General features: G+C 39.5%; 1 protein-coding gene across 4 annotated transcripts in view; it reads right to left on the reverse strand.

The window, feature by feature from the left end:
- diaph2 (diaphanous-related formin 2) overlaps positions 1-24,392 on the reverse strand; it is a 739,556-nt gene that overhangs the window by 645,628 nt on the left and 69,536 nt on the right. For 3 of the 4 annotated variants that reach the window (XM_060832634.1, XM_060832630.1, XM_060832631.1), the window contains exons 2-3: positions 23,821-23,853; positions 18,922-19,098 (exon numbers count right to left, since the gene is read on the reverse strand). In XM_060832634.1, coding sequence (XP_060688617.1) covers positions 18,922-19,098; positions 23,821-23,853 — 210 coding nt within the window. The remainder of the gene's footprint in view (positions 1-18,921; positions 19,099-23,820; positions 23,854-24,392) is intronic. The other variant, XM_060832633.1, reaches the window with a different exon arrangement.

The following is a 24,392-nucleotide window of genomic DNA, read 5'->3' on the forward strand; positions in this document are numbered from 1 at the left end:
ACATCTTTCCTAGCTGGCTCTTAACACAAGGGCCTGATGTGAAACTAAGTAAACTTCTCATGCTGTCTGAACAAGCTACTAACTCCTGTAACCTGAAGAACCAGTGCACATCTGAGGTCACACAAAACAGGTAAATCATCTTTTCCAAAAATAAATATTACAAAATGTCTTCCTTTTCATGTCCAAGAGTCAATTTGTCTTACTTTCTTGGTTCTGTTAATCCAACCCAAAATTGCCAGAGAATACCTTTTTTGTTGATTTTCCCTTAAGGTACAAGATCAAGAATGTAGGGAAACAAGATGAAATTCACTAGCTAAGAAATCATCTTTACAATATTTCATTTTGTAACAGACAAATTTGACAAAGAATTTTTGGTTTGTTTTTTCATGGGGTATTGCTGATGGGCAATAAATGCTTGCCAATCCTCAACTGTCCTTGAAGGTGGTGGTGGCTGCCTTCTTCAACTGTTGCAGTCCATATGCTGCAGGTAAATCTATAATACTTTCAAGGGGGGAATTTCAAGATTTTGACCCAGTAACTGTGAAGGAACAAGCAATATATTTCCAAGTCAGGAGCTTGAAGAGGAACTTGTAGGTGGTGGCATTCCTATGTATCGCCTATCCTTGTCCTTCAAGACGGAAAATTGTGCATTTGGAGATGCTGTCCAATGAATTTCTACAATGCATGCTGTCAATAGTATATATACTGTTACCACCAAACTTCAGTTTGGAGGTTTTTTTTGGGGGGGAGGGGGGGTGCACGGTAGGGGTCAGAGTTGGACGGAGTCAATGTTGGAGCTGCATGCCTCCACTAAGTGGATGACATTCTATCACATTCTTGACTCGTGCCTTGCAGACAATGGACAGGCTTTGGACAGTCAGGTGCTGAGTTACTCACCAGGGTATTCCTTGCCTCTGATTTGCTCCAGCAGCCACTATTTATCTGGAGAGTCCAGTTGAGTTTCATATCAATGGTAATCTTACGGATGTTGACTGTAGGGGATTCAGTGATGGTGACATCACTGAATGTCAAGGGGAAGTGTTTAGATTGTCTCGAAGAAAATAGATTAATTTTACACTACCAGGATAAAGAGTGCCTGTCTATTCAATGCATTGTATTATCATTTCAATTTTAAATATGACCATTATAAATAGGCTGTCCTCTTAGCTCTCTGGCAAGAAGTTCAAAATACTCAACCCTCAGAAGAAATTTCGCCTTACCTCAGTCTTAACTTGGCACCTCTTTATTATGAGACAATGCCTGTGACTCTCCGATGAGGGGAAACATTTATTCTAACAAGCCATTTTCCAGTATTTATGTCAAATAAGCAATGCAACACACCATATGCAGATGAAGAGCCCAAGAAAATGATGGCAAGATTGAACTAAGTATTAACAACATATATGTAGAAACTGATATTTTCCTATGATATCAAAAGGTAGCACATATATGAGAAATAGCAGGGAGACAAACAGATACTTGAGTTCCTAAGGCAAATGTGGGATAAGGATTTTTACCATGAGATAGGTAAGAATGAAGCCAAGCTCCGGAGTTCTATCCAGTTGGACAACTAGAATAGGCAATGGAGGAGAATGGCGTGGATTTTTTTTATTCACTCATTAGGATGTGGGTGTCACGGGCTATATGTTGCCCATCCCTAATTACCCAGAGGACAGTTAAGACTCAAGCAAATTGCTATGGGTGTGATCACGTGGTCAGACCAGGTAAGGATGACAAGTTTTCTTCCCTGAAGGTCATTAGGGAACCAGATGAGTTTTTCTGACATTTGACAATGGTTTCATCATTAGACCAATAATTCAGGATTCTTTATTGAATTCAAATCACACCATGATTGATTGGAATTCAAATTCCACATACCAGCATAGTGAGATTTGAATTGCGTCCCCAGAACATAATCTGAATTTCTGGACCATTAATCTAGTGATAATACCACTAGGCCAGTGCCACCCCATTACTGCACTGCAAGCTGCAGACAGACTAAATAATGTAACAGGGTGCAATTTATCAAACTTCTCAACGAATGCCACTGTGACTTCAGAAAGGATGATTTCAATGCTGGTCCTGAGCTTGAAAGCTGAGTAAACAGATTCAAAGATGGAATTGTGGGAAATTGAAGATGAACCCCACTCCCTGGGTTTCTCTCATGGAAGCTCATATCTGAGTAACCTTAAGCATATTTTTGCCCTCACTGCTCAAAGAATATTTCTATATGATGCTCAAACTATGGAGATTTCTCATCACCACTTTATCAAACACCCTGTATGTGATGAGACAATATAATTTGTAGTTTCTCATCAAACCATGGCAGTCCTGAAACTTGCATTTATTTCTGTCTAAATTCTGTATCAGTTACTCTTAACTTTCTTACATATCTCTAAATGCCGTCTTGAACAATGGACCTGCATTTTCTTCACTTATCTACATTTAGGTTTCTTGTCCTTTTTGTTTCCTGAAACAAAGTATTGCTAATATTCAGCATACTAAGGATTATAAATTGCAATCAAATTCTCAGCTACTTTCTCTGACTTGTCACAACAGTCCGAAGTGTATAATAGCATCTATTCGATGATGGATTCACTTCAGTAGCTGCTATTTTTTTCAAAACTGATTCTGTCTTAACCCGGACCTTTGGAAGTCTTCCCCACATTCCAACAAACTGCATCAATATTCTCATTTCTATCTTCATTGATTAAAACCTTCTGCAGTTTTTTTTTCCCCACCATGAAAAGCAAGCATTTGGTATTCATTCAGTGAGGCAATATGATTCTTTTTCTTTTGTTATAATTCAACTAGACAGTACAACTGGTCAAGTCAGATTTCGGAATGAAACCTGACTTCAGAGATTTATTTTGTTATTTAACACACTGGTTGGTCACAAACATATTCACACAAGGCAGATATTCTTTATCAACAGAAAATAAATTTATTATACAAAAGCAAGGAAACAAACCAAACTCTTAGGATATCAATATATGCTAATTCAGAAAGATCTGAACACAAACTCAAAAATTAAGTTTCAACCGGTCTTCCTACACCATCCAATACAGAGATTCAAGTGCAGAGAAATTACACTTGTATCTCATACCTGGGTACTTTGAAAGGAGTCAGTTATGGCAGGTTCTTTCCTATGGACTGTAGAGAAAGTTGATAATTCCTCTCCAAGCTTATTATGATGGACGTTTCTGACAGCTTAAAATTCCTGAAGTCTAATAACGTGCAGTTTATTTTATCAAACAGCTTTCTGACTGAGAAGCTTCATGAACTAGAAATTTTAGCCGAAGTAACTAAGACTTATGTGAACTTATGCTAGGACAAAAACCAAAACTTGCTTCTCAACTCAAATCTGAATTTTCTAAATAGAACTGAAAATGAGATGAACGGCCTTAATTTGTTTACATTGTACATTACAAACTAAAAGGTATAAAAGAATCTTTTCATTAACACACCAGCTGTTTCAGTGACATACTTTCTGAACAATGTTGGATTTAAGTCACTGTTCCAAAATGACTACTTGTTAAACTTTGTAAAACAAATAATCAGAGCAATAATTGATCTCCATCTGCCTCGTATTTTACAAAGTCCAATTTCCAGAAATGATCACAGTTTTAACACATTTCACCACATCTTAACAGAATCTGGACTCCATGAATGCAAATTATTTGCAAAAGTTTAGACAATAGATGCAGGAGTAGGCCATTCTGCCCTTTGAGCCTGCACCACCATTCATTATGATCATGGTGATCATCCTCAATCAGTAGATAGGTTCAATCACCAGTCAGAAAAACTTTTGGTCTCGTGCCATTCTGGGAAGCTCGACATTCTAATAAATGCAAACATGACATTTCACAAACCACTGCATATAATATCCAACCAGAAAGCAGTCAGTTATTTTGAAAGATTGTGCCTGATTGTTAGAACAGCAAACACAGCAACAATCAAAGCTGTGATACTTTTTAAAAATCATTCCAAGTATGTGGACAAAACTGTGAATGCCATAATCTATTTACAATCCCTCAACAGATGCCAGTCAGGAGCCTTCTCCCACCACTATAGTCCATGTTGTGAAGACATCCCACAGTGTTGTTAGTTACTGATTGAAATTTTAATTCAGTGATGAAGGAGGAACAGCAATGCATTTCCAAGTCAAGGTGGCCTGTGAATATGAGGGAAACTTGGAGGTAATGGTGCCCTCATGTACCTGTTGCCCTTGTCCTTCTAGGTGTACACATGGAAGGTTTGGGAGCTGCTGTTGAAGGCGGCTTGGTGATATTCATGAATAACAGACTGCATTCACATTAAATGGCCATACAATTTGATGATCCATTTGTCAATCATTCTTACTGTATTTATACATCATCCAAAAATCATAGAACTGTAAAATAAATGGGAATGGCCAAACTATGATTACATATTATGGGAAATGATATGTCAACTTTCATGGTATGAAAGTGAACTTTCTCGGCTACATTAGATCAGGCTTTTACAAAGTGTAACTTGACTCAACTCTGACAGTAGCTGAGGAACAGTAATATCTTTCATTTTATCTAATGATTCAGCACAGATAATTCTCTAATGGACATCAAAATTTGATCAAAGTGATAACCAAATAACTGAACTGTACATTAATATTTTTAAAGACGTTTGTATCGAAAAGTCCATTATTACCAAACAGATTACCGAAGGCAAAAAGTAGTTCAACACCAAAATCTCAATAGAAGGACAGACTGTTGAGTATTGTCATGAAAGTTTTCAGGCAAATTTAAAGAAAAGACCAACAGGAGCATTTTAAAAATGCACCTCCCAATCTGAAGCACAGCAAAATAAGTAGAAAATGCTGGGCTCTTAATTCCAAATCACCAACAAAAAAAAGCCACACATGAACCAGATGTAAAGCTTGCTTCTTCAGGTGAGAAAAATTGAAGGACTGTACAAGTGAGAAAAAAATGTAAGACTCGGCACGGTGGCAAGCACTGCTGCCTCACAGCACCAGAGACCCGGGTTCAATTCCCGCCTCAGGCGACTGTGTGTGGAGTTTGCACATTCTCCCCATGTCTGCATAGGTTTCCTCCCACAATCCAAAAAATGTGTAGGTTAGGTGAATTGGCCATGCTAAATTGCCCATAGTGTTAGGTGAAGCGGTAAATGTAGGGGAATGGGTCTGGGTGGGTTGTGCTTCAGTGGGTCGGTGTGGAATTGTTGGGCCAAAGGGTCTGTTTCCGCACAAGGTAATATCTAATCTAATCTAAATCCTGTAAAGATGAGTGTTCAGCAGAATCAATACAGGACCAGGTAGAAACTTGTGAAAAGAATGATTAAAAAGGTGGAGACACAAAAACACAGGAACAGAAGAACACAGAAGCAAGTGTTAGCTATTCAACTCTACCGCAACCCTGCTCTGCCATCCTCGATCATAGCCAACCATCCACTAAAGCATTTTCCTGCATGAGCCTATTTGAATGTTCATAATGAAGAGCTTTAAGCCCTCAAGATGTGCCACTAACCTAGTGAAGAAATTTTGTCTCAGCTGTCCAAAATAGATTTCCCCTTAATCTGAGACTGCCCTCCCATCCCAGATTCTGGATGCCTCCTGAACATGCCCTCCATTCCCACACACAGGGAAAACAAACTTTCTGAGTCTATCCCAGCAAGGCCTTTAAAGACATTTGTAAGTTTCAATTAGATCACCTTTTTTCTAAACCTCAGACTGCAGGCTCAGAACAATCCTACCATCTCAATAAAAAATTTGATGAACGCCCAGTGCACCCCTTCTAGGAGATGGCCACTCTTCCCTAGGTAAAGACACTGGAACTGCACACCATACTTCAAATGCCATCTCATCAAAGTTCTGTAAAACTGAAAAAGAAATCACTTTTTAAATAACATTGAGGGTAATCAAAATAGGAGATAAAAAGCAAAGGTAAAGCCACCATAATCTTACCAGACCATAGAGTTGGTCTTTCATGAGAGGGAGCGCGAGAGAGAGGAGCGTACGCAAGAGAGCGAGCAAGCGAGCGAGCGTGAGAGGAGGCTGATAGCAGTTTAACCTATATGTGTCACAACACCTCAGAAAAAGGGGAGAGGTTGAGAAGGCAAGTACTTCACTGGGAACTGTACTCTCAATGTTCACATCACCCTGTATCACAAAAAGCCGTCCAGTTAAATGGGATAACCAACCCACCAACATAAAACTGAAGCTATTTCAAAAGTAGGGCAGAAAGTAAGAAACTAATGAATTAATCTCCTTTACTTTAAAATCTAAAAACAGTAGCTAATTTACTGAAAAGACCTTTTTCCGTTAGATGTTTCGTTAGTCACAAACTGATGATCTTGCATGATTATGCTGATACGTGCAGACTATTACCATGCAGATTCTGCAGAAACATCAGCATGACTTCATGTTGGCAAATGATGCGTCTCCGTCCCACTATATATTCAGCCTTGCCAAAGCAAAAAAATAGAAGGGGAACACCAGAGGAGTTAAATGAGGCTGTACTGATGGAATGGAGCCAATTGAGGAGTCCCAGTGGAAGCTCTGAGTAAGTGTAGACAGAGAAAGGGGGATACCCAAATGCAGTTGCCGCAAGGTTGTGGCTACAGATCCGGAGCGCATACAGCCCAATTTGAGACTGGCAAAATTTGCATGCACCTTTTGACAATCAGAGGGTCAGTGCATTGGAGGTCCATGAGATAGAAGAATTGTGAAAGGAGTGTAAAATGTTTGACCCACCCAGACAACACACACACACAGACAGGCAAGGACGTTGAGGAAAATGGGCAGAGTTTGGGAAAAGGAGTTAAGAGGACATAAAGGCTCAGGGAGGATGAATGGTACCCTTTAGAGTTCAAGGAGCGGCATAGGGAAATGAAACAAAGGGACCAGTCTCAAGGAAACCACCATTGCCTTTTCAAAAAGGTAGGAAGGGGACCTGGACATGGACAATGAGCCCTGCCTGCAGCCACAGGAAGTGGTAGGACTCCTAAGAGCTCACAGAAGTGCTTTATTTGCAACAAAGTGCACGACATCAGAATTTGTCCAAACCCCCAAAAGGGGCAGCACGAATGAAATGGAGGCCCAACCCTTGCCATTGCAGCATCACGGTGTCTCAGTGGTTAACCCTGCTGCCAGAGAGCACCAGGGTCATAAGTTTTGATCCAAGCTCAAGCGATTTTCTGTGGGGACTTTGTGCATTTCCCAGTGTCTGCATGGGTTTCCTCTGGATGCTCCAGTCTGAAGATGTGCAGACTACGTGGATTAGTCGTGGGAAATGCAGGATTACCGGGATAGGGTAGAGCTATGGGTCTGAGTGGAGTGTTCTTTAGAGGATGATATGAACTCAAGGGCCGAATGGCCTGCTTCCACAATTCTACGATATAACTAGAGAGATTCCAGCCCACGCCACAGAATAACGTGCAAACAATTGAGGCTACAAGTGGGTTGTGTCCCAACCTACAACGCCAGTCCCTCCAATATGGATGTGTGATGCAAAATGGGATATGACAGGGAAACTGAGTGGATGATAGGGTAGGACGCCACCCTATCATTTTCCTTTGGGTCAATGGTAGATCCCGCACCCTGAACATATGTATTGTAAGTAGTGACAACTGGAAAATAGAAACATAAATAATTTTGAGTGGTTTTATGGAACATCCTCAAATGGGATCAGTGAATAGCCCTTCAAATATACAAATAGGAGAGATAGAGATAATGTATTCAATAATATTAGTACAACTCCCAGGAAATCAACAGCATATCCTGGAAAGTGATTGCAGGGCCAGAGCAGCAAACGTATTCCAAGAGTTTGGGACTCCTGACCTGCTGTGCTTTTCCAGCAATACACTCTTGACTCTGATCTCCAGCATCTGCAGACCTCACTTTCACCTTACTGCAAGAGTTGCTTGGTCAGTTTAGACTAGCAGCCCACATCTCTCTCATGCTCACGTCAGTCGAGGAGGGGTACACAGCACATGAAAGGCATTTGTTGACTGTGTTCTGGGCGGTACGTTTTACTTACATTGTAGGGTTGAACCTATTGATAATTTTGACAGAACATTACTTCCATTCAGATGTTGCTGGGTGGATGTATTAACAACAGCACAATGAGCCAAACAGTATTATACAGAAACAGAGGTACAGTCATAGCGTCATAGAGATATACAGCATGGAAAGAGTTTTCGGTCTAGCTCATCCATGCTGATCAGATACCCTACATTAATCTCGTCCCATTTGCCAGCATTTGGTCCACATCCCTCTAAATCTTTCCTATTCATATACCTTTGAAATGTTACAATTGTTCCCACCTCTTCCTCTGGCAGCTTATTGCATACAGCACCACGCTCTGCATGAAAATATTGCCCCTCACGTCCCTTTTAAATCTTTCTCTCCTCACCTTAAACCTGTCCCCTCTAGTTTCAAACTCCACTACTCTGGAAAAAGACCTTGACCATGGCCATTATGATTTCAGAAACGTCTATGAGGTCATCCCTCAGCTTCTGACAGGAAAATAGTCTATTCAGCCTCTCAATAGCTCAAACCCTCCAAATGGCAACACTCTTGTGAATGTTTTCCAAGTTTAACAACATCTTTCCCATAGTAGGGCGAGCAACATTGAAAGTAGTAATCCAAAAGTGGCCTAACCAATATTCTGTACAGCCGCAACATGACATCCCACTCCTTTACTCAATGCACTGACCAATAAGGGCAAGTATATCAAACACATTCTTCACTGCCCCATCTATCTGCGACTCCACTTTCCAGATGCTATCAACCTGCACTCTAAGGTCTCCTTGTTCAGCAACACTCCCCAGGACCCTTACCATTAAATGGCAAAGTCCTGCCTCAATCTGTCCTACTAAAATGTAGAAGTTTTAAGATAGAGATTAAACTCCAGCTGCCACTCCTAGGTCCAACTAATCCAAATCCCATTGTACTGTGAGATAACCTTCTCTGCCCAATACATCACCACTAACGATACCTATTATATTCATATCCAAATCATTTAAATAAATGACAAAAAGTAGTAGACTCAGCACCAATCCTATGACACAGAACGCCAGTCTGGAAAGCAACCCTCCACCACCACCTTGTCTCCTACCTTCAAGACAATTTTGTTTTTAAATGGCTAGTTCTCCCTGTATCCCATATGATCTACCTTTTCCAATTGTTAAACACATTACAATGTCCAATGCTCTGCCTTCACATATCCTCTTCAACACTTCTTCAAAAAACTCAATCAAGATTGTGATACATGATTTTCGAAGCACAAAGTCATGTTGACTGTCTTTTATTAGTCCATGCCTTTCCAAACACATGTAAATCCTGTCCCTCAGGATCCCCTCCAACAACTTTTGTCCACCACTGATGTCAGGCGCACCAGTCTATAGTTCGCTAGCTGTTTCTTACTACTTTTCTTAAATAATGGCACCACGTTCGCCAACCTTGCCTATGACTATCAATGATACAAGGGACCCAACAGTAATTTCCTTTGCTTCCCACAAAGTTCTGGGGTACACCTGATCCGGTCCCAGGGATTTATCTGCCTTTGTGTGTTTTAAGCTATCCAGCACCACCTCCTGCATAATATGGACACTAAATATCGCTATTTATTTCCCCAAGTTCTCTAGCTTTCATATCTTTTTCCACAGTAAACACTGATGCAAATTAAGTGTCTAGTATCTCCCCCATCTTTTGCAGTCCCACACAGACAGCCTTGCTTATCTTTAAGAGGCCTATTCTCTCCTCTTTTGTCCTTGATATATTTTAGAAACACTTTGGGATTGTCCTGAACTTTATTTGCCAAAGCTCTCATGTCCCTCTTTTTGCCTTCCTAATTTCCCTCTTAATTGTATTGCCTTTATACTCCTCTTGGGATTCACTCAATCCCTGCTGTCTATACCTGGCATATGTTTCCTTCTTTTCGACCAGAACCTTGATTTCTCTAGTCATCCAGCATTCCCTATGTCTACCAGCGTTGCCCTTCATCCTTACAGGGACATACTTTGCCTGGACTCTCATTACCTCATTTTTGAAATGTTCCCACTTTTCAGCCTTGCCTTTGCCTGTGAATATGTGGCCCCAATCAAATTTTGGATGTTCTTGCCTAATACCATCAAAATTGGCCTTCCTCCAATTTCAAACTAACTTTTAGATCAGGCCTCTCCTGTTCCGTAACTATTTTAAAACTAATAGCATTATGATCAAAAAGGGTTAAAAGCATGACAATGCAGCAGATAATTTACCAGAGGACAGCTCACGAATGTTTGCTGGTGATAGCAAATGTTCCCAAGGAAGCATTTTTATCAAAACAAAAAGGAGGGAGACCTGATAAAAAGTACACAGGGAATTCCCAAGACAAAAGACAGATATAAACAAAAACACGAGAACAGCAAGAGAAAGCCAAATCACCCTTCAAAATTTTTGTTGACATCTCTTCACCTTTACATGATCAAGAACAGAAAACTGGCTGGAAGATGAACAAGGATGGGTAGTGGACAGTATAGCTCTCAAACTGCCAAAGACCAATATTGCTCTAGTTGGTGAGTTGGCAGTAATGGCACATAAATTGAGCCACCCAGATAAATTCCCCCAAGTATCTATTAGCTATTCACATAGTACTTACATATGCAACAGACTTGTGGGATACTTAACCTAATGGGAGGAGAGACACTTTGTGTCAGATTGGAAGGCCCTACTGCCTGCCCCATTGCTGAGGTTCATGTTTGAAAAGACCATAGGCAAAGAACAGTGATCAAAATAAAAACTCATTCTAATTTATCACCCGAGGGAAACAGATAGATAGATAAATGAGCCAAGCATGGAACAATAGCTGGAGAAGAATGGCAGCCACAAATCGAGGAAATAGAAGCACAGAAAGAGGAAGAAGCGATGCCAATTGATTTAGCAGAAGAACAAAGAAAGGATAAAAAATTACAAAAAGTATTGGAAAGGAAGGAGTCAGAGGAATATGAGGAACAAAAAAACATACAAGTTAAAGAGGGTACCGCATGAAGGGAAATTTGTATGGCCAGACAGTGAAAGGAATCAGATGATTTATTGGCATCATGAAAAATATGAACACCAAGGATTAGAAAAAACCTTGGAGGTTGGAGAAGGTATGTTGGTCGTCACAAATGAAAGGGGATGTGAAACATTATGTGAAAATTGTCCAATGTGCCTAAAACCACCCTGACAACAAAGTAAAGACAGGAACCCTCAGATAAGGCCAAGATAAAGGCTCCAGATACATCTACAAATTGATTTTGCAAATCTCCTACCCTCAACTATGGGAGGATGCAAATACATGGTAATAGTAAATCCTTCACCAAATGGGTAGAGGAATTTCCCACTCTAATCAAGACTGCTAAAATTACATAAAAATCCTGGGGTTGACCAAGGAGTTTTGAATCAGATCAAGGGAGGTATTTTACGGCCCAGGTGATCCACAATATCATGACACTGCAAGGGATAAAACAAAGGTTTCATCGATCCTATATGCCCCAATCCAGTGGAATTGTCAAAAGAATGAATCGAACTTTGAAGAATATACTTGCCAAAATGTGCAACAGTAGCAGTAATAGACCATATGACAGTGTTTTGTTTTGCCTTGATGATAATAGGAAGCACTGTAGCTTCCTCCACAGGATTTATCCCTTTTAGGTTGATTGGTTAAGAGATGCATTGCCTGAATTAGACCTATCCGAGCTGGAACCAGATGGAATAATGAAAGCTAAGCATGTACAACATCTGGTTGAGTCTGTAAAAGAAGCAAATTATGTGGCTGAAAATAACATGGATAGTAAGGTCCATTTTGACTCCAAGACAAAGCCAATGGAGCTGTCGATGGGGAAACAGGTACCTCTATAAACATCATACCTGACTGCTGGATTTGCAAGACCATATGAAGTGATAAATGAAGCAAGGCCATCAGTATACAAGGTGCTAACAGCCCCTAACAAGAGTAGCTGGTATCATATTAACCAGCTACAACTATTTGGAGGGAGGGACATTTAAATCATGTTGGAAGAATGTGACGCCCTAGAATTAGGAAACTAGGAATGGGATTGGGGTTGGTTTTGGAACCCAGACCAAGAGGATTGTGGGACCAAAGCAAACCGAACCAAATGGAGATCCAGCAGGTGGCCCCATTATCTCCTAACCCCTTAGGGGTCAGATGGACTCCTCAGGCTCACCAACGGAAATGAAAGTGAAAGAAAAAGAAAAAGGGAAACAACCGACAAAAAATCCACCTCCAACTGAATTGGATGAGGGGGAAGAAAATGGAAGGCTGGAACATGCCTTTGATGTACAGAATTGGCTGAAGGAGTGAGGAGACTAGCGCTGCAAATACAATAAAAAGTATAGAAAAAACTAAACAACAGAAGAAACTGTTTGGTTTGCAAGAAACTAAGACAATGGAATAAAATAGAGGAAGAGACAAACATGGGAGAATCGATGGTCATCATCTTCCTCAAAATTGCAATCTTGGGACAGGCAGCTGACGGAATTGTCTTTTGGAGTGAAGGGGATAATCAATTGCGCATATAAAACTATATTTTCGATCAAATGTCACTGTAACAATTGCATGTTGGGGTGAAATGTGGCCTTTTTTTGAAGATCAAGTTTTGGGATCCATTCCTTTAGGGAATGGCTCCACCAGGCAAAAAAGATGCTGATCGTTTTTACATGATCTGAGACAAGAGTAAGCCTTGAGGATTGGAGACTTCAACAGCTTTTGAATTAGAGTAGAGTATAAGAACACATTTACCTCAAAGCCAAATGTATCTGGAGGGATGGAGACAATTTGAATAGGTGCAATGGGCTAGGATCTTCACACAGTAGAGATGGCCCACCAACTGCCACCATCATGATCACTGGAATTACTCCACTTGTAGCAAGAGATGGGGTGGGGGGGGGGGGGGGGGTAGGGTTAGGGTTAGTTTTAGAAGAAACGAAAGAGAATAAACTCTGGTACCACAACGTAGACACATACAAGTAACGTTTAACCTGACAGACATGCAAGTGCCACGTTGGTACAATAGCACAATCCAAAAGCACTTTGACCACCTACTCCAGAGACAACTTAGTCACAATGAATTTACAGAAAGAAAAAGGAGAAAGAGAGGGTTGATAGAGATAACAGGAGCAGGCCAAACATCAAGGGTGGCCACTGTTAATACACACGACATATCAGAATTAAGTTCTCTCCAGGAAAAGATGAAGATAGTAGTTGGCAAGAAATCCCAGGATCAACAAAAGGCAAGGAAGATAGGATGGCAAGCAGTACAGGAAGCCTCAAGCACCAAAATGTTGAAATCAGTTCAGAACATTACTAGCAACCTGCAGTAATAATGCAGTATTTTGTTCAACATATACTAGCTGGCTCCTGTCTATGGTTAGCACAAATATGTTGCAATTAGGTGCTCAGAGTATTGAATTGGGTGTCAGATGATCAACTGACACAGGTAGGGAGAAGGCACCCATAAGCCACCTCAGAAGCTTCAATCTCACCAACCAGGTGTTGAGCACCTGTAATGGCAATAAAGGTCAGCTTTACATTGGTGCAGTGCTTCATATACCCAAACTTGGGGATAATCTGATACACCTCCAATAAGGAGTTCATAATGTGGGTAAATATGAAGGGACTTGGATATCATTAAGCAACTCGCCATTCCAAGCTATAGTTCTGGAGGGATCCAAAGGTTGGGGGGTGGGGGGCGCCAAAGAGGGTGATTTGTCTGAATGTCATCAAGGAGGAAACTACTGGGCAAAGGGCTAACTCACTGTGAACTTAGTAGGAGACATCTGTATCACCACAGCAGCCTCAGGATTTCAGAAAGGACAGAAATGGTGCACCTTAGATGGACAACACTTGGCTATCATCAATATTTCTTCCTACTTAAACAGAATTTGGTGGCTAATGATTAAGCCAGAACCCAATGAGAAACTGCACATAACTCTAACCATCCACCCATATGATACAGACGATGACTTACAGCTGGGGAAGTTCCACCTATTCCACAACTCACCACAGACTCTGTGAAGCTCATTTTTGAGGCAAAGGAAGTTATCCATAAATGGAGTATGCACATGAAGGAGACAAATACTCATGTGAACAGGCAGATAGGCACTTCCAGGCTCCAAGTTTCTGAAGTAAAATTTGGAATCTAGGATTGAACCTAGGTCCATCCATGGATTAGAGTCGTGTCTCACATGATTATTGTACTGCAATTTGTTATAATGTTGCAATAGTCTTGTTTTGTTTGTTAAAACGTAAAGTTAAGAAATGGAAGAGACTGACAATAGGGATTGGTCTCCTTAAAATAGCTTGTATGGAAGAGGGTTTGTTAATGGTTGCCTATGCAAGAACAATCTAAACATAGCTAGTTTGCAGTTCTGTTTACTATGTATTCGTCATTTGTATTGATATTGTACATTTCTTCTGAGATATGCAAAGCGTATAACAGCATATTTGCCAAGGAAGAAGAGAAAAATGAGTAAGATATTCAAACTGATTTATAAATTTGACTATACTGTTGATTACGTTTTTGATAAGTACAAGGAATATAATGTATGGAATGAAACAGGGTGTCTTTATGGCACTTCAGTCACTGTTCCAACAACAACTTGACTGTTGGAATACCGAGGCCAAGATAGTGTTTTGGATACAGATTTACAATTAAATATCAAACCCACAGCAGAAGTATATAAAAGTTGATCATTCATTCATGACATAGATACCACTGGAAATAAAGTGTCATTGTCAATGGATATTTTCCAGGCTGGAGGAAGGTTTGTATTGGAGTGGTCAATATTGTGACCCTTGTTTTTCCTAATATATTTTAATAATTTAGATTTTCGTACACAGGAGGCAATTTCAGAATTAATGAATAATACAAAACTTGGGAGTACTGTAAACTGAGAAGTCAAGGACAGCTTTAAGCTAGTAAAAGTAGGCAAACTGATGGCAGACAAAGGTCAAAGCACAGAAGCCTGAGGTGATACATTTTGTGAGGAAGAATATGGACAGACAATAAAAAAAAATACAGGTCTAATAGTTAAAGGGGTCAGGAGCAGAGGGAAGCTGAGTGTATACATGCACAGATCACAATGTGGTAGAGATCAGTTAATAAAGCATCAAATATCGTGGGCTTTATTAGTAGGGACATAGGATACAAGAGCAAAGAGGTCATGCTGAACTTAGGTAAAAGGTATTTGTTAGACCTAAGTTGGAGTGATGTGTACAACTCTGGGTGTCACATTATGAGGAGGTTGTGAATACATTCGAGTGGGTGCAGAAATTATTACAAAGATTAGAAACTTAAATTAAGACGACAAATTGGACTGTTCTCCTTGGTGAGAAGGAAGTTAAGAGGAGTTCTGATAATTTTCAAAACCATGAGGTATGCACTGAGCAGATAGGGAGAATCTTTTCTGCTCCTAAAAAGGATCAAGAATGAAAAGGAATGCATTTTAAGTTACATGCAAGCATAAGTGCAGGGAAACCAGGCAAATTGGCTCAGTGGCAGGACAGTCAAAAGGTGTTTGCTAACAGGAAGCCTGAGTCCAGTGGCATATTGTAGGGCTCATTGCTGCATCCCTTGATCTGGATGAGAATGCAGATGTGATCAGTCAGTTCACAACAACTGGTGATGTGGAAAACAACAAGGAAGAAACCCTTTGATCAAAGGACAAAACAGACCAACTGGTCAGATGGTCAAAAGTGTGACAAAGGGAAGTTAATCCTGAAAAATTAGACATCTTGCATTTGGAAGGACAAACAAAGCAAGAGAGTACGATGAATGATATAACCCTAGACAACAAAATGTCAGATGAGAGTAAAAAGTGAGGTCTGCAGATGCTGGAGATCAGAGCTGAAAATGTGTTGCTGGTTAAAGCGCAGCAGGTCAGGCAGCATCCAAGAAGCAGGAAATTCGACGTTTCGGGCATATCAGATGGACCTTGGTGTGCATGCCCACAGATCTTTGAAGGCCACAGGACAGTATGATTAAGGAGGCATTCTTCATAAGCCAAGGCACTGAATACAAGAGCAATGAGGTTATGATAGTACTCCAGCTGGAGTACTGAGTGCAATTCAGGTCGCCACATGACAAGAATAATACGATTGCAATTAAAGAGGGTGCAGAGGAGATTCACTAAGACATGGCCTAGGTTGAGGTATGGATTGAAACTAGATAGACTGGAGTTATTTACTTTGCACAGAAAAGGCTGAGTGGAGTTCTGATGGAGGTTACAAAGTTTGAGGTGCATGCACAAACATGATGGGTAGGAAGAAATATTTCCACTCAACAGGAGTGGTCAATAGCCATCTTTAAGGTCACCCCCACCTCCTGGTCCAAAGGTAGGACCACTACCACAGACCGAATTCCCCATAGTGCCAACAAACGCATTCAAGAAGAAACTGGATAATTATTTGACTGGAAACAATGAGCACATGTGTGGGTAAAGCCAGTCAAACATCACTAATTCATAATTCTTATGTACTTCATGATGGGCTAAATAGACTCTTCCTACATTGCAGCAATAAATGAGACAGTATAAACATTAATAAAAATTGGGGGCTTGTTCATCCTGAACAAAGAACAATGCTCAATAGCATATTGACTGTTTGAGACAATCTCAATGAACCAATAGATCTTATTCAGTTTGAATTTTTCTGCGGTGCATTCCAACAATTAGTGGGTTTAAATGTAAAAAAAGTAAGTGTAGGTGCTTGAGAGATCTTTAAGATCAAATTCCCAACAAATTAAACCTTTGAAAGGTTTTGAGTTAAAGGTTTTCAGTTAGTGAAAGCCAGCATGGATTCAAGACAGGTAGATCATGCTTGACAAAAAGCCTCACTGAAGTTTTGACAGGTCGCTAAGATAGAGAATAGTGAAATGTCATGGAAGTTGTTGACAAAGACTTCCATAAAGCAGTTAATGTAAGTCCCATAAAAGAGACTGTTAACCAAGCAGAAGCTCACAGAACTGAGGGCAATTAACTAACATGGCTGGGAAAGTTTTGACAGGAAGTAGTGTTAATGGATGTTACATTAACGTTAGTGTATTTAGCAGGATGCGACCAGTGGTGTCCCACAAGGATCAATGTTCGGGCCTAATTATTCACATTATTTATTAACAACTTGGATAATGGTTTAAAGTCTTATATCCAAGTTTGCTAATATAAAAAAAATTAAGCAGAATTAGAGACAGTATCAATGATAACAAAATTACAAAGGGATGTTGAAACACTAAGTGAATGGAAAAACTGTAGCAGATAGAGGTCATGGATAGCAAGTATGAAGTTATCCATTTTGGACAGGGAAAGGATAAATCCGGGTACTTTCTAGATTTTACAGAATTAAAAAAGTGGATGTATGAAGTAACGTGGCAGTTTAAGTACATAAATCTTTAAATGCTATGAACAAGTGCAGAAAATAATTAAGAAGCCAAAATAATGCTATCCTTGATAGAGAAAAATGGAATATAAAAGATAGAGGTTATGCTGTAGTAATACAAAATCAGACTCAGACCTCCATCTAAAGTACTGTGCACCAATGCAACTGGGCACACCACCTTGTGAAGAATATACTGGTCTTCAAAGGTATACAACCTAAGCTTAGAAGAATGAAACCCTGGATCTCACTGACTAAATTATGAGGAGAGATTATACAAATTTAGCCTGTCTAAGTTTTAGGCAAGTGTGATCTGATCAAAGTCTTCAAGATGTTAATAGGAAAAGATAGAGTAGAAGATAAACCGTTTCCACTGGTTGTGGATTCTAGAACGAGGGAACAATGTGAAAATTAAGGTTTGTGTGTTCAACAGAGATGTTAAGGAGCACTTCTACACACAAACCATGATAAAGGTTTGGAACAGTCTTCCACAAATGGCACTTGACACTTGATCAGTTGTTAGTTTTAAATTTGAGATTTTTAAAAATTTAGCAAAAGTATTAAGGGATATAGGTCAAAGCTAGATGCACTGAGTTCGGCCACAAATCAACCAGAATCTCATTACATGGAGGAACAGGGTCAAGGGACTGAATGGCCTACTCTTGTTGCTATTTCAGACAATGTTATAATTGTCAATTGCTCATGTAGCTAATAAAGTAAGCCACATGACAGATCAATTAGAGCAGTGAAAGGGAATCTGAAGGCACACTAAGTTAAGAATGGAAGAATACATGGAAATCCTACATTATGTAAGCTGCGCAAAGTCACTACTGCTAGCATAAAGTCATCAAGAAATTGAGTCAATCAATAGTTTCCAGTTAATGTCCAGTGCCTCCAAGTGAACTAAGAAATGATTCAGTAAATGTGTGGCTTACATAATGGCCCCTCAGAAGGCATGAGGTAAATTTGAATCACGTCCTGATGTTAAAATGGCATGGGCAAAAGTAGCTTTGACTTCTTGTAATTTTTTATTGCCAAACTGCTATTCTAAATCCTTAGGTAGTATTATTAAAGGTATTTTCTGAAAATATAAATAGAGATCAATTATTTTAGAAAAATATTGAAGTTGTCACTGAATGTGGTATTCTTTAAAAAAAAAAGCCTTGAAAAGAAAAGTTGCACATTTTGGTAAAAATACATCCTGTAACTGAAATATTCTGCAGGACTTAACTGGTGACTCAAATAGCCACTTTAACTGTCAAAGTAAACAAAACAAGTCATGACAATATCAAGTCTTCAATTAAAAAGCTGACCCTGCTACTTCATGCATGTTTAAACAAATCATGATGTAGCAGATCATAGCATCACAACTTCCTCTACAAACACAGCGAAGTGCAGAGCTACGAGCGATGTCATAGCCTGTCCATTTGCAGTTAAAAAATGTCTAGCCAGTAAATTTTTAGAGAAATTATAGAATTGTTCTTTCAGTTAAAAGCAGCATAGTACTCACCATCATTTTTTCAAAGAGATCTAAAATTTCTTTCTCAGAAAGATTCATAAAACACTCCTCAAATACTGGTTGTGCTAGTGGTAAGTCACACATGGCTGTTTGGGAGTCAGTAGGATGCTGTATGTGAGGTTTCTCTTTTTTTGTAGATGACTTTCGAAAGCTGGTTAATCTGTCACGCTGTCAAAATAAACACATTATATCAAAATCATTTCATAAATATTTCTAGATCTACACAACTGTCTAAAATATTCTATTTCAAGCACATTAATTACAAAAGCATGCATACTTGGAGTGATTCTTTAAGTGATTAAAATACAGCTTCATGCTTTATTTCTGACAAGCAGCAAAATTGAAGAGTCAAGTACCAAAATTAAAGGCTACACCCTACTTTTAAACTGCTCATGAACAAAAAGAATTTTAAGGAAGATAACTTATTTTTCAACTTAATAGGCAGTTTAGATACACAGAACATCTTGAAAATCGAAGTTTAGTTAAAAAACATGCAGTGAGAGTTTGTTGTAAAATATTGTTTTTGCCCTTGTTCCAGAAAAGCTTCCTTTTAAGTGAAGAGAAGATCAACAAAGTTAAACCAAACAAAGAATGATAGATCAGGCTGTTGCTGCCCCACTGAGCTAATTTCCTCCAATCTTCACTCCATCCTCTCTCCATCAGTCCAGACCCTGCCCACATACAAATGCGATTCCTCTAATGTCCTCTGCCACTCTGACAATGCGCAGTCCCTTGGCCCTAACTGTCTCCTGAAAATGTGTTGCTGGAAAAGCGCAGCAGGTCAGGCAGCATCCAGGGAGTAGGAGAGTCGACGTTTCGGGCATGAGCCCTTCTTCAGGATTCCTCATTCCTGAAGGGCTCATGCCCGAAACATCGACTCTCCTGCTCTCTGGATGCTGCCTGACCTGCTGCGCTTTTCCAGCAACACATTTTCAGCTCTGATCTCCAGCACCTGCAGTCCTCACTTTCTCCTAACTGTCTCCTGTTCACTATGAATGTCCAATCTCTATACTTCCATTCCCCACCAAGATGGTCTGGGAGTTTTTGGCTTCTTCCATGAACAGAAGCCTGAATAATCCCCAACCACCATCACTCTCCTCCATTTGGATGAACTTGTTGTTTCACTGAACAATTTCTCCTTTAATTCATCTCACTTCTGCCAAGTCAAAGGCACGACTATGGGCACCTGCATAGGTCCCAGTTATGCCTGCCTCTTTATGGGGTAAGTGGAACATCCTTGTTCAAGTCCGACACTGGCTTCCTCCCATAAATCTTTCTTTGGTACGTCAATGACTGTTCTGGTGCCAACTGTACCTTGACAAATTTGTTCATGTTGCCTCTAAATTCCACCCCTCTAACTTTCACATCGCCCATTCCTGACATTTCCTTTCCTCTGTCTCCATTTCAAGGGATAATCTGTCCGCTGTCATCCACTACAACGGCACAGACTCCCACAGCTGGCCTTCACTACAGCTATTCCCCCCCCCATGCCCTGCAAGATTCTGTTTCATTCTCTCAGTTCCTTTACCTACATCTTATCTGTTCAGATGATGCTACCTTCCAAAAAAAAAGCTGCTGACATGGTTTCCATCCTCTATAATCATGGTTTCCTGTCCACTGCAGTTGATAGGACCCTCAACTATTACCCATGCTTCTGCCCTTGCTTTCCCACCACTCACAACATGATCAGGACCTATTTGATCTCACTTCTTATCCCACCAACTTCCAATATTCAAAAGAATCATCCTCTTCCATTTCAGACGACTCCAGCAGAAGGCCACATCCAAGCACATCTGCCCCTCACTCCCAGTCTGCATTCCGCAGGGATCATTCCCTCCTGGACATCTTGTCCATTTCTCAACCACCAATGTAACCACAGAAGGTTTAACACTTGCCCGTTCATCAACTCCCTTATCACCACCCAAGGGCGTAAGCAGTCTTTCCAGGTGAAGCAGCAGTTCACCCGTACCTACTCCAATCTTGTACATTACATTCGCTTCACGCAATAAGGCCTACTACTCTTCATTGGAAAAACCAAATGCAGATTTGGTGACTGCTTTGCAGAATATCTCTGGTCCGTGCACATGCATGACCTCAACCATCCCGTTGCCAGTCATTTTAATACAGCGTTCTGCTTGCATGCCCACTTCTGCCCTTGACATGATGCAATGTTCCAGTGAATCACAGTGAAAACAAGGAGAGCAACATCTCATCTTCAAACTATGCACTGTACAACTTTCTGGACTCAATATTGAGTATGCTACCTTCCGATTGCGAACCCATTCCTTCCTTTTCTTTTAGCATTGTCTGTTACATTCTGTCACCGTGTCCTCGCTCCCCTCCCCTAACACCAGTGAAACTGTCTGTTCTTTCCAGTCTGGAATTTAGAGAGACCATTAGTTTTCTGTTCTCACATTTCAAATCACATATCTGTCGTCCTGCTGTAACACACGTTTCATTAACGCAAATTCACCGCAACACAACTGTCGAACTGGCAATACTGTTTCTAACACCCAAACTTTTAAAATATGTGTTTACTGTAACGTGATTACATCGCTAGCACTTTAAGCACTATTTCTGAAGTGTGATTTTTCTACAATCAGAATTGCACAAGAACACAACCATCGCATGATAGGAACTATCTGTAATCTGAACTGCCAAAATCCTTTCTACCCCAGTACCCCAACACCATCAGCCCCACCCTACGACTGCATAAGTACTGCCCCCTCCACACTTCACTTCAGCCCTGATAAAGAGTCATTGCAACTTGAAACATTAGCTTGCTTTCTCTTTATGGGTGCTGCCTGACTCACTATGATCTCCAGCATTTTTGTTTTCAGTAAAGAATTCCCTGCTTTGTCAGGTGTAATACATAAGATAGCAATCACATTTCTAAGCAACAACGTTGTAGATTCAAATCACATCCCAGGACTTAAGTGCAACCATTCGGGTTGACACTTCAATGATGCACTCAGGGCTTGCTACACTTTCAGAGGTTTATTTTGATTGAGGCATTAAAAAGGCACCATCTACCCTGAAATAGAGACAGAAAGATCCCTTGCTCCATCTTAAACAGCAGAGGAGTTATACCTAACACCCTAAACACTGTATCCCTTAATTAATACAAACATACCAGATTATCTAATGATAACATTCATGTTCATGGGACCAGTACTCAAATTTGTTGTCACATTTTACATGTTACAATACTGGGGACACATTCAATCATTATGATTAGCACTGTTTAAATGCAAACAATTTGTTATATTGTGACTTGACTACAGGTTAAACTGTAGGCATCACAGCACTAATCATGACAGCTTTATTCAAATTACATATGACGAAGCTATTTATACAGTACAAAACTTAAAAAGCCGAACTTGAAGAAGCCATATGTTAGAACACAAGTGCTTCCATACACATTGTATGACAATGAAGTTTTCTGCCTTTGCAACAAGTCCCTCAATTCAAGTCTGCTGTTTGAAGCAATGCAAAGATTTGACCTTTCAAGCAAGCCATGTTAAGACAATCTCAAATACTAAGCAGTCCTAAACAGTTATTAGTGCTCATCTAAAGCAGGTTGCTTCAATGTTCTTTTAATGGCGGTCATTGGGAAACTTAATGATAAAGAAAAGAACACTTCAAAGTGTGTCTAAAATGAAATGCAAAATCCTTGAATAGTAAAGTCATCACAGTCATGCAATTATAGAAAATGCATCAATGCTGTGTAAAGACAATAAAACATACAAAAAATTCATTAGTTTCAAGTGTCCCATTGTTAGATTGGCATGCATAATTAGAACATACACAGTTTAAGAAAGTTAGGAAAATGTCATCACGTATAAAGATACTTTTAACTGGCTTGCTTATGAAGGATCTCGGTGAAGCGTCCATGATTATATTTCTGCCCATTAAGTTTATACTCAGCTAAATATCTTCTCAGTCACAAAAAACATATCAGGACAATCATTCATAATGGAATAGGCTTGTGTCATGCTTAATATAACAATCCAATCTGGAAAGAAATAATCTTAAAATCCAACTTTGCAGTTAGTTATATGACCTTAAATTTGATTAATTGGTTCAAAATTCTGATTAATAAAATAATGGTCACCAGGGACAAATACTTTATTAATTATGTTAGAAATATATTCCAAAATGGGATCATCATGAACATGAAAGAACTTGCATAATTTATTGATCACATTAATATTGCAATTGTTTCAAGAACTGTAAGGGACTCCCAGGTTAACACAGTAAGGGACTCCCAGTTTTTTTTTAATTTACTCAAAGTTTAGTAGTGGCCAAGAAATCTCTGCAACATTGCAATTCAATTTTAATACTTGGAATAATGTATTTTATATAGAAGATTGAATTGTAAACATGAACATGCCACAGATTAGAAGAATTATAATCTGTAGTTAAATTCCTTGGGGGAAAATAAAATTAAAAACATCAAACAAGTTGAGATGGATTTATATTTCATCTGCTTTTTTTCTTTGAGACCCCAGACAGTGGAATTCAATTTTCCCAAATCATTTAACTGATTCATTGTCCATTTTTGAGTTTGAGAACTTTGCAGCTCTAAGTTGATTCTAGACATTATTTGCAGAGGACATAGATAAAACAAACTTCGCTAAAAAGAAGTCCTACTTTGAATTTCCATCCTACTGGGCAATAAATAGTTTGATTCAGCAAACATAGTGGATTTTAGAAACTAGAAGCAAAATTGAGGAACCACATTAATTGTTCTCAGGTTATTCTTGAAGGAGAACAAATAATGATGATTTCCACAAATACTACGAAAGTTAAAAACTACAGCTTTTTTTAGCATGCACAATTTAGTGATTTTAGATATACAGTGAAGAGTAGATTCCAGAACAGGCTTACCACATCATCCGCCAAAGTTTTTATGTTAAGGTTCTGTAGAAGGCAGAAAAAAAGAAAACATCACCTACAGCTGCAAAATACCCAACCACCATATCACACTTGTAAAGTAGTCGACCAATATATTTAAAAAGAAAGAGTAGAGTCTACGAAGTCCAGACCTAGAAAATCCAAAATCAAAAATGGGTGTTGGTTATGGGTTAAGACCCAGAGTTCTATTGCGTGACATCTGGAACTCCCAAAACTGAACTGCAATTATTTTAAACCTCTTTCGGCATAGAGTTAAACAACATTTTTTTTCACACAAACAATCTAGTGATATTGCACATAGACATTACTTTGTGACACATAAATATTAACAAAAACCTTATTAGCATCTATTTAATGAAGTGAAATGGTCGGTCACAAACATATAACCTTTTTTTTCCAACCTCCAAAGAGAAATAAACACCTCATCAAATCTACCACATGACCTCTTATCACCCATTTAGAATTTTGTACCAAATTGTTTTTTTAAGTTAGGAGGCCTTCCTCTTATTCTTCCACCACTTCTCCATTGTCGTCCCATTTCCCCC

This window comes from Hemiscyllium ocellatum, chromosome 11 (assembly GCF_020745735.1).
Source record: "Hemiscyllium ocellatum isolate sHemOce1 chromosome 11, sHemOce1.pat.X.cur, whole genome shotgun sequence".
NCBI lineage: Eukaryota > Metazoa > Chordata > Chondrichthyes > Orectolobiformes > Hemiscylliidae > Hemiscyllium > Hemiscyllium ocellatum.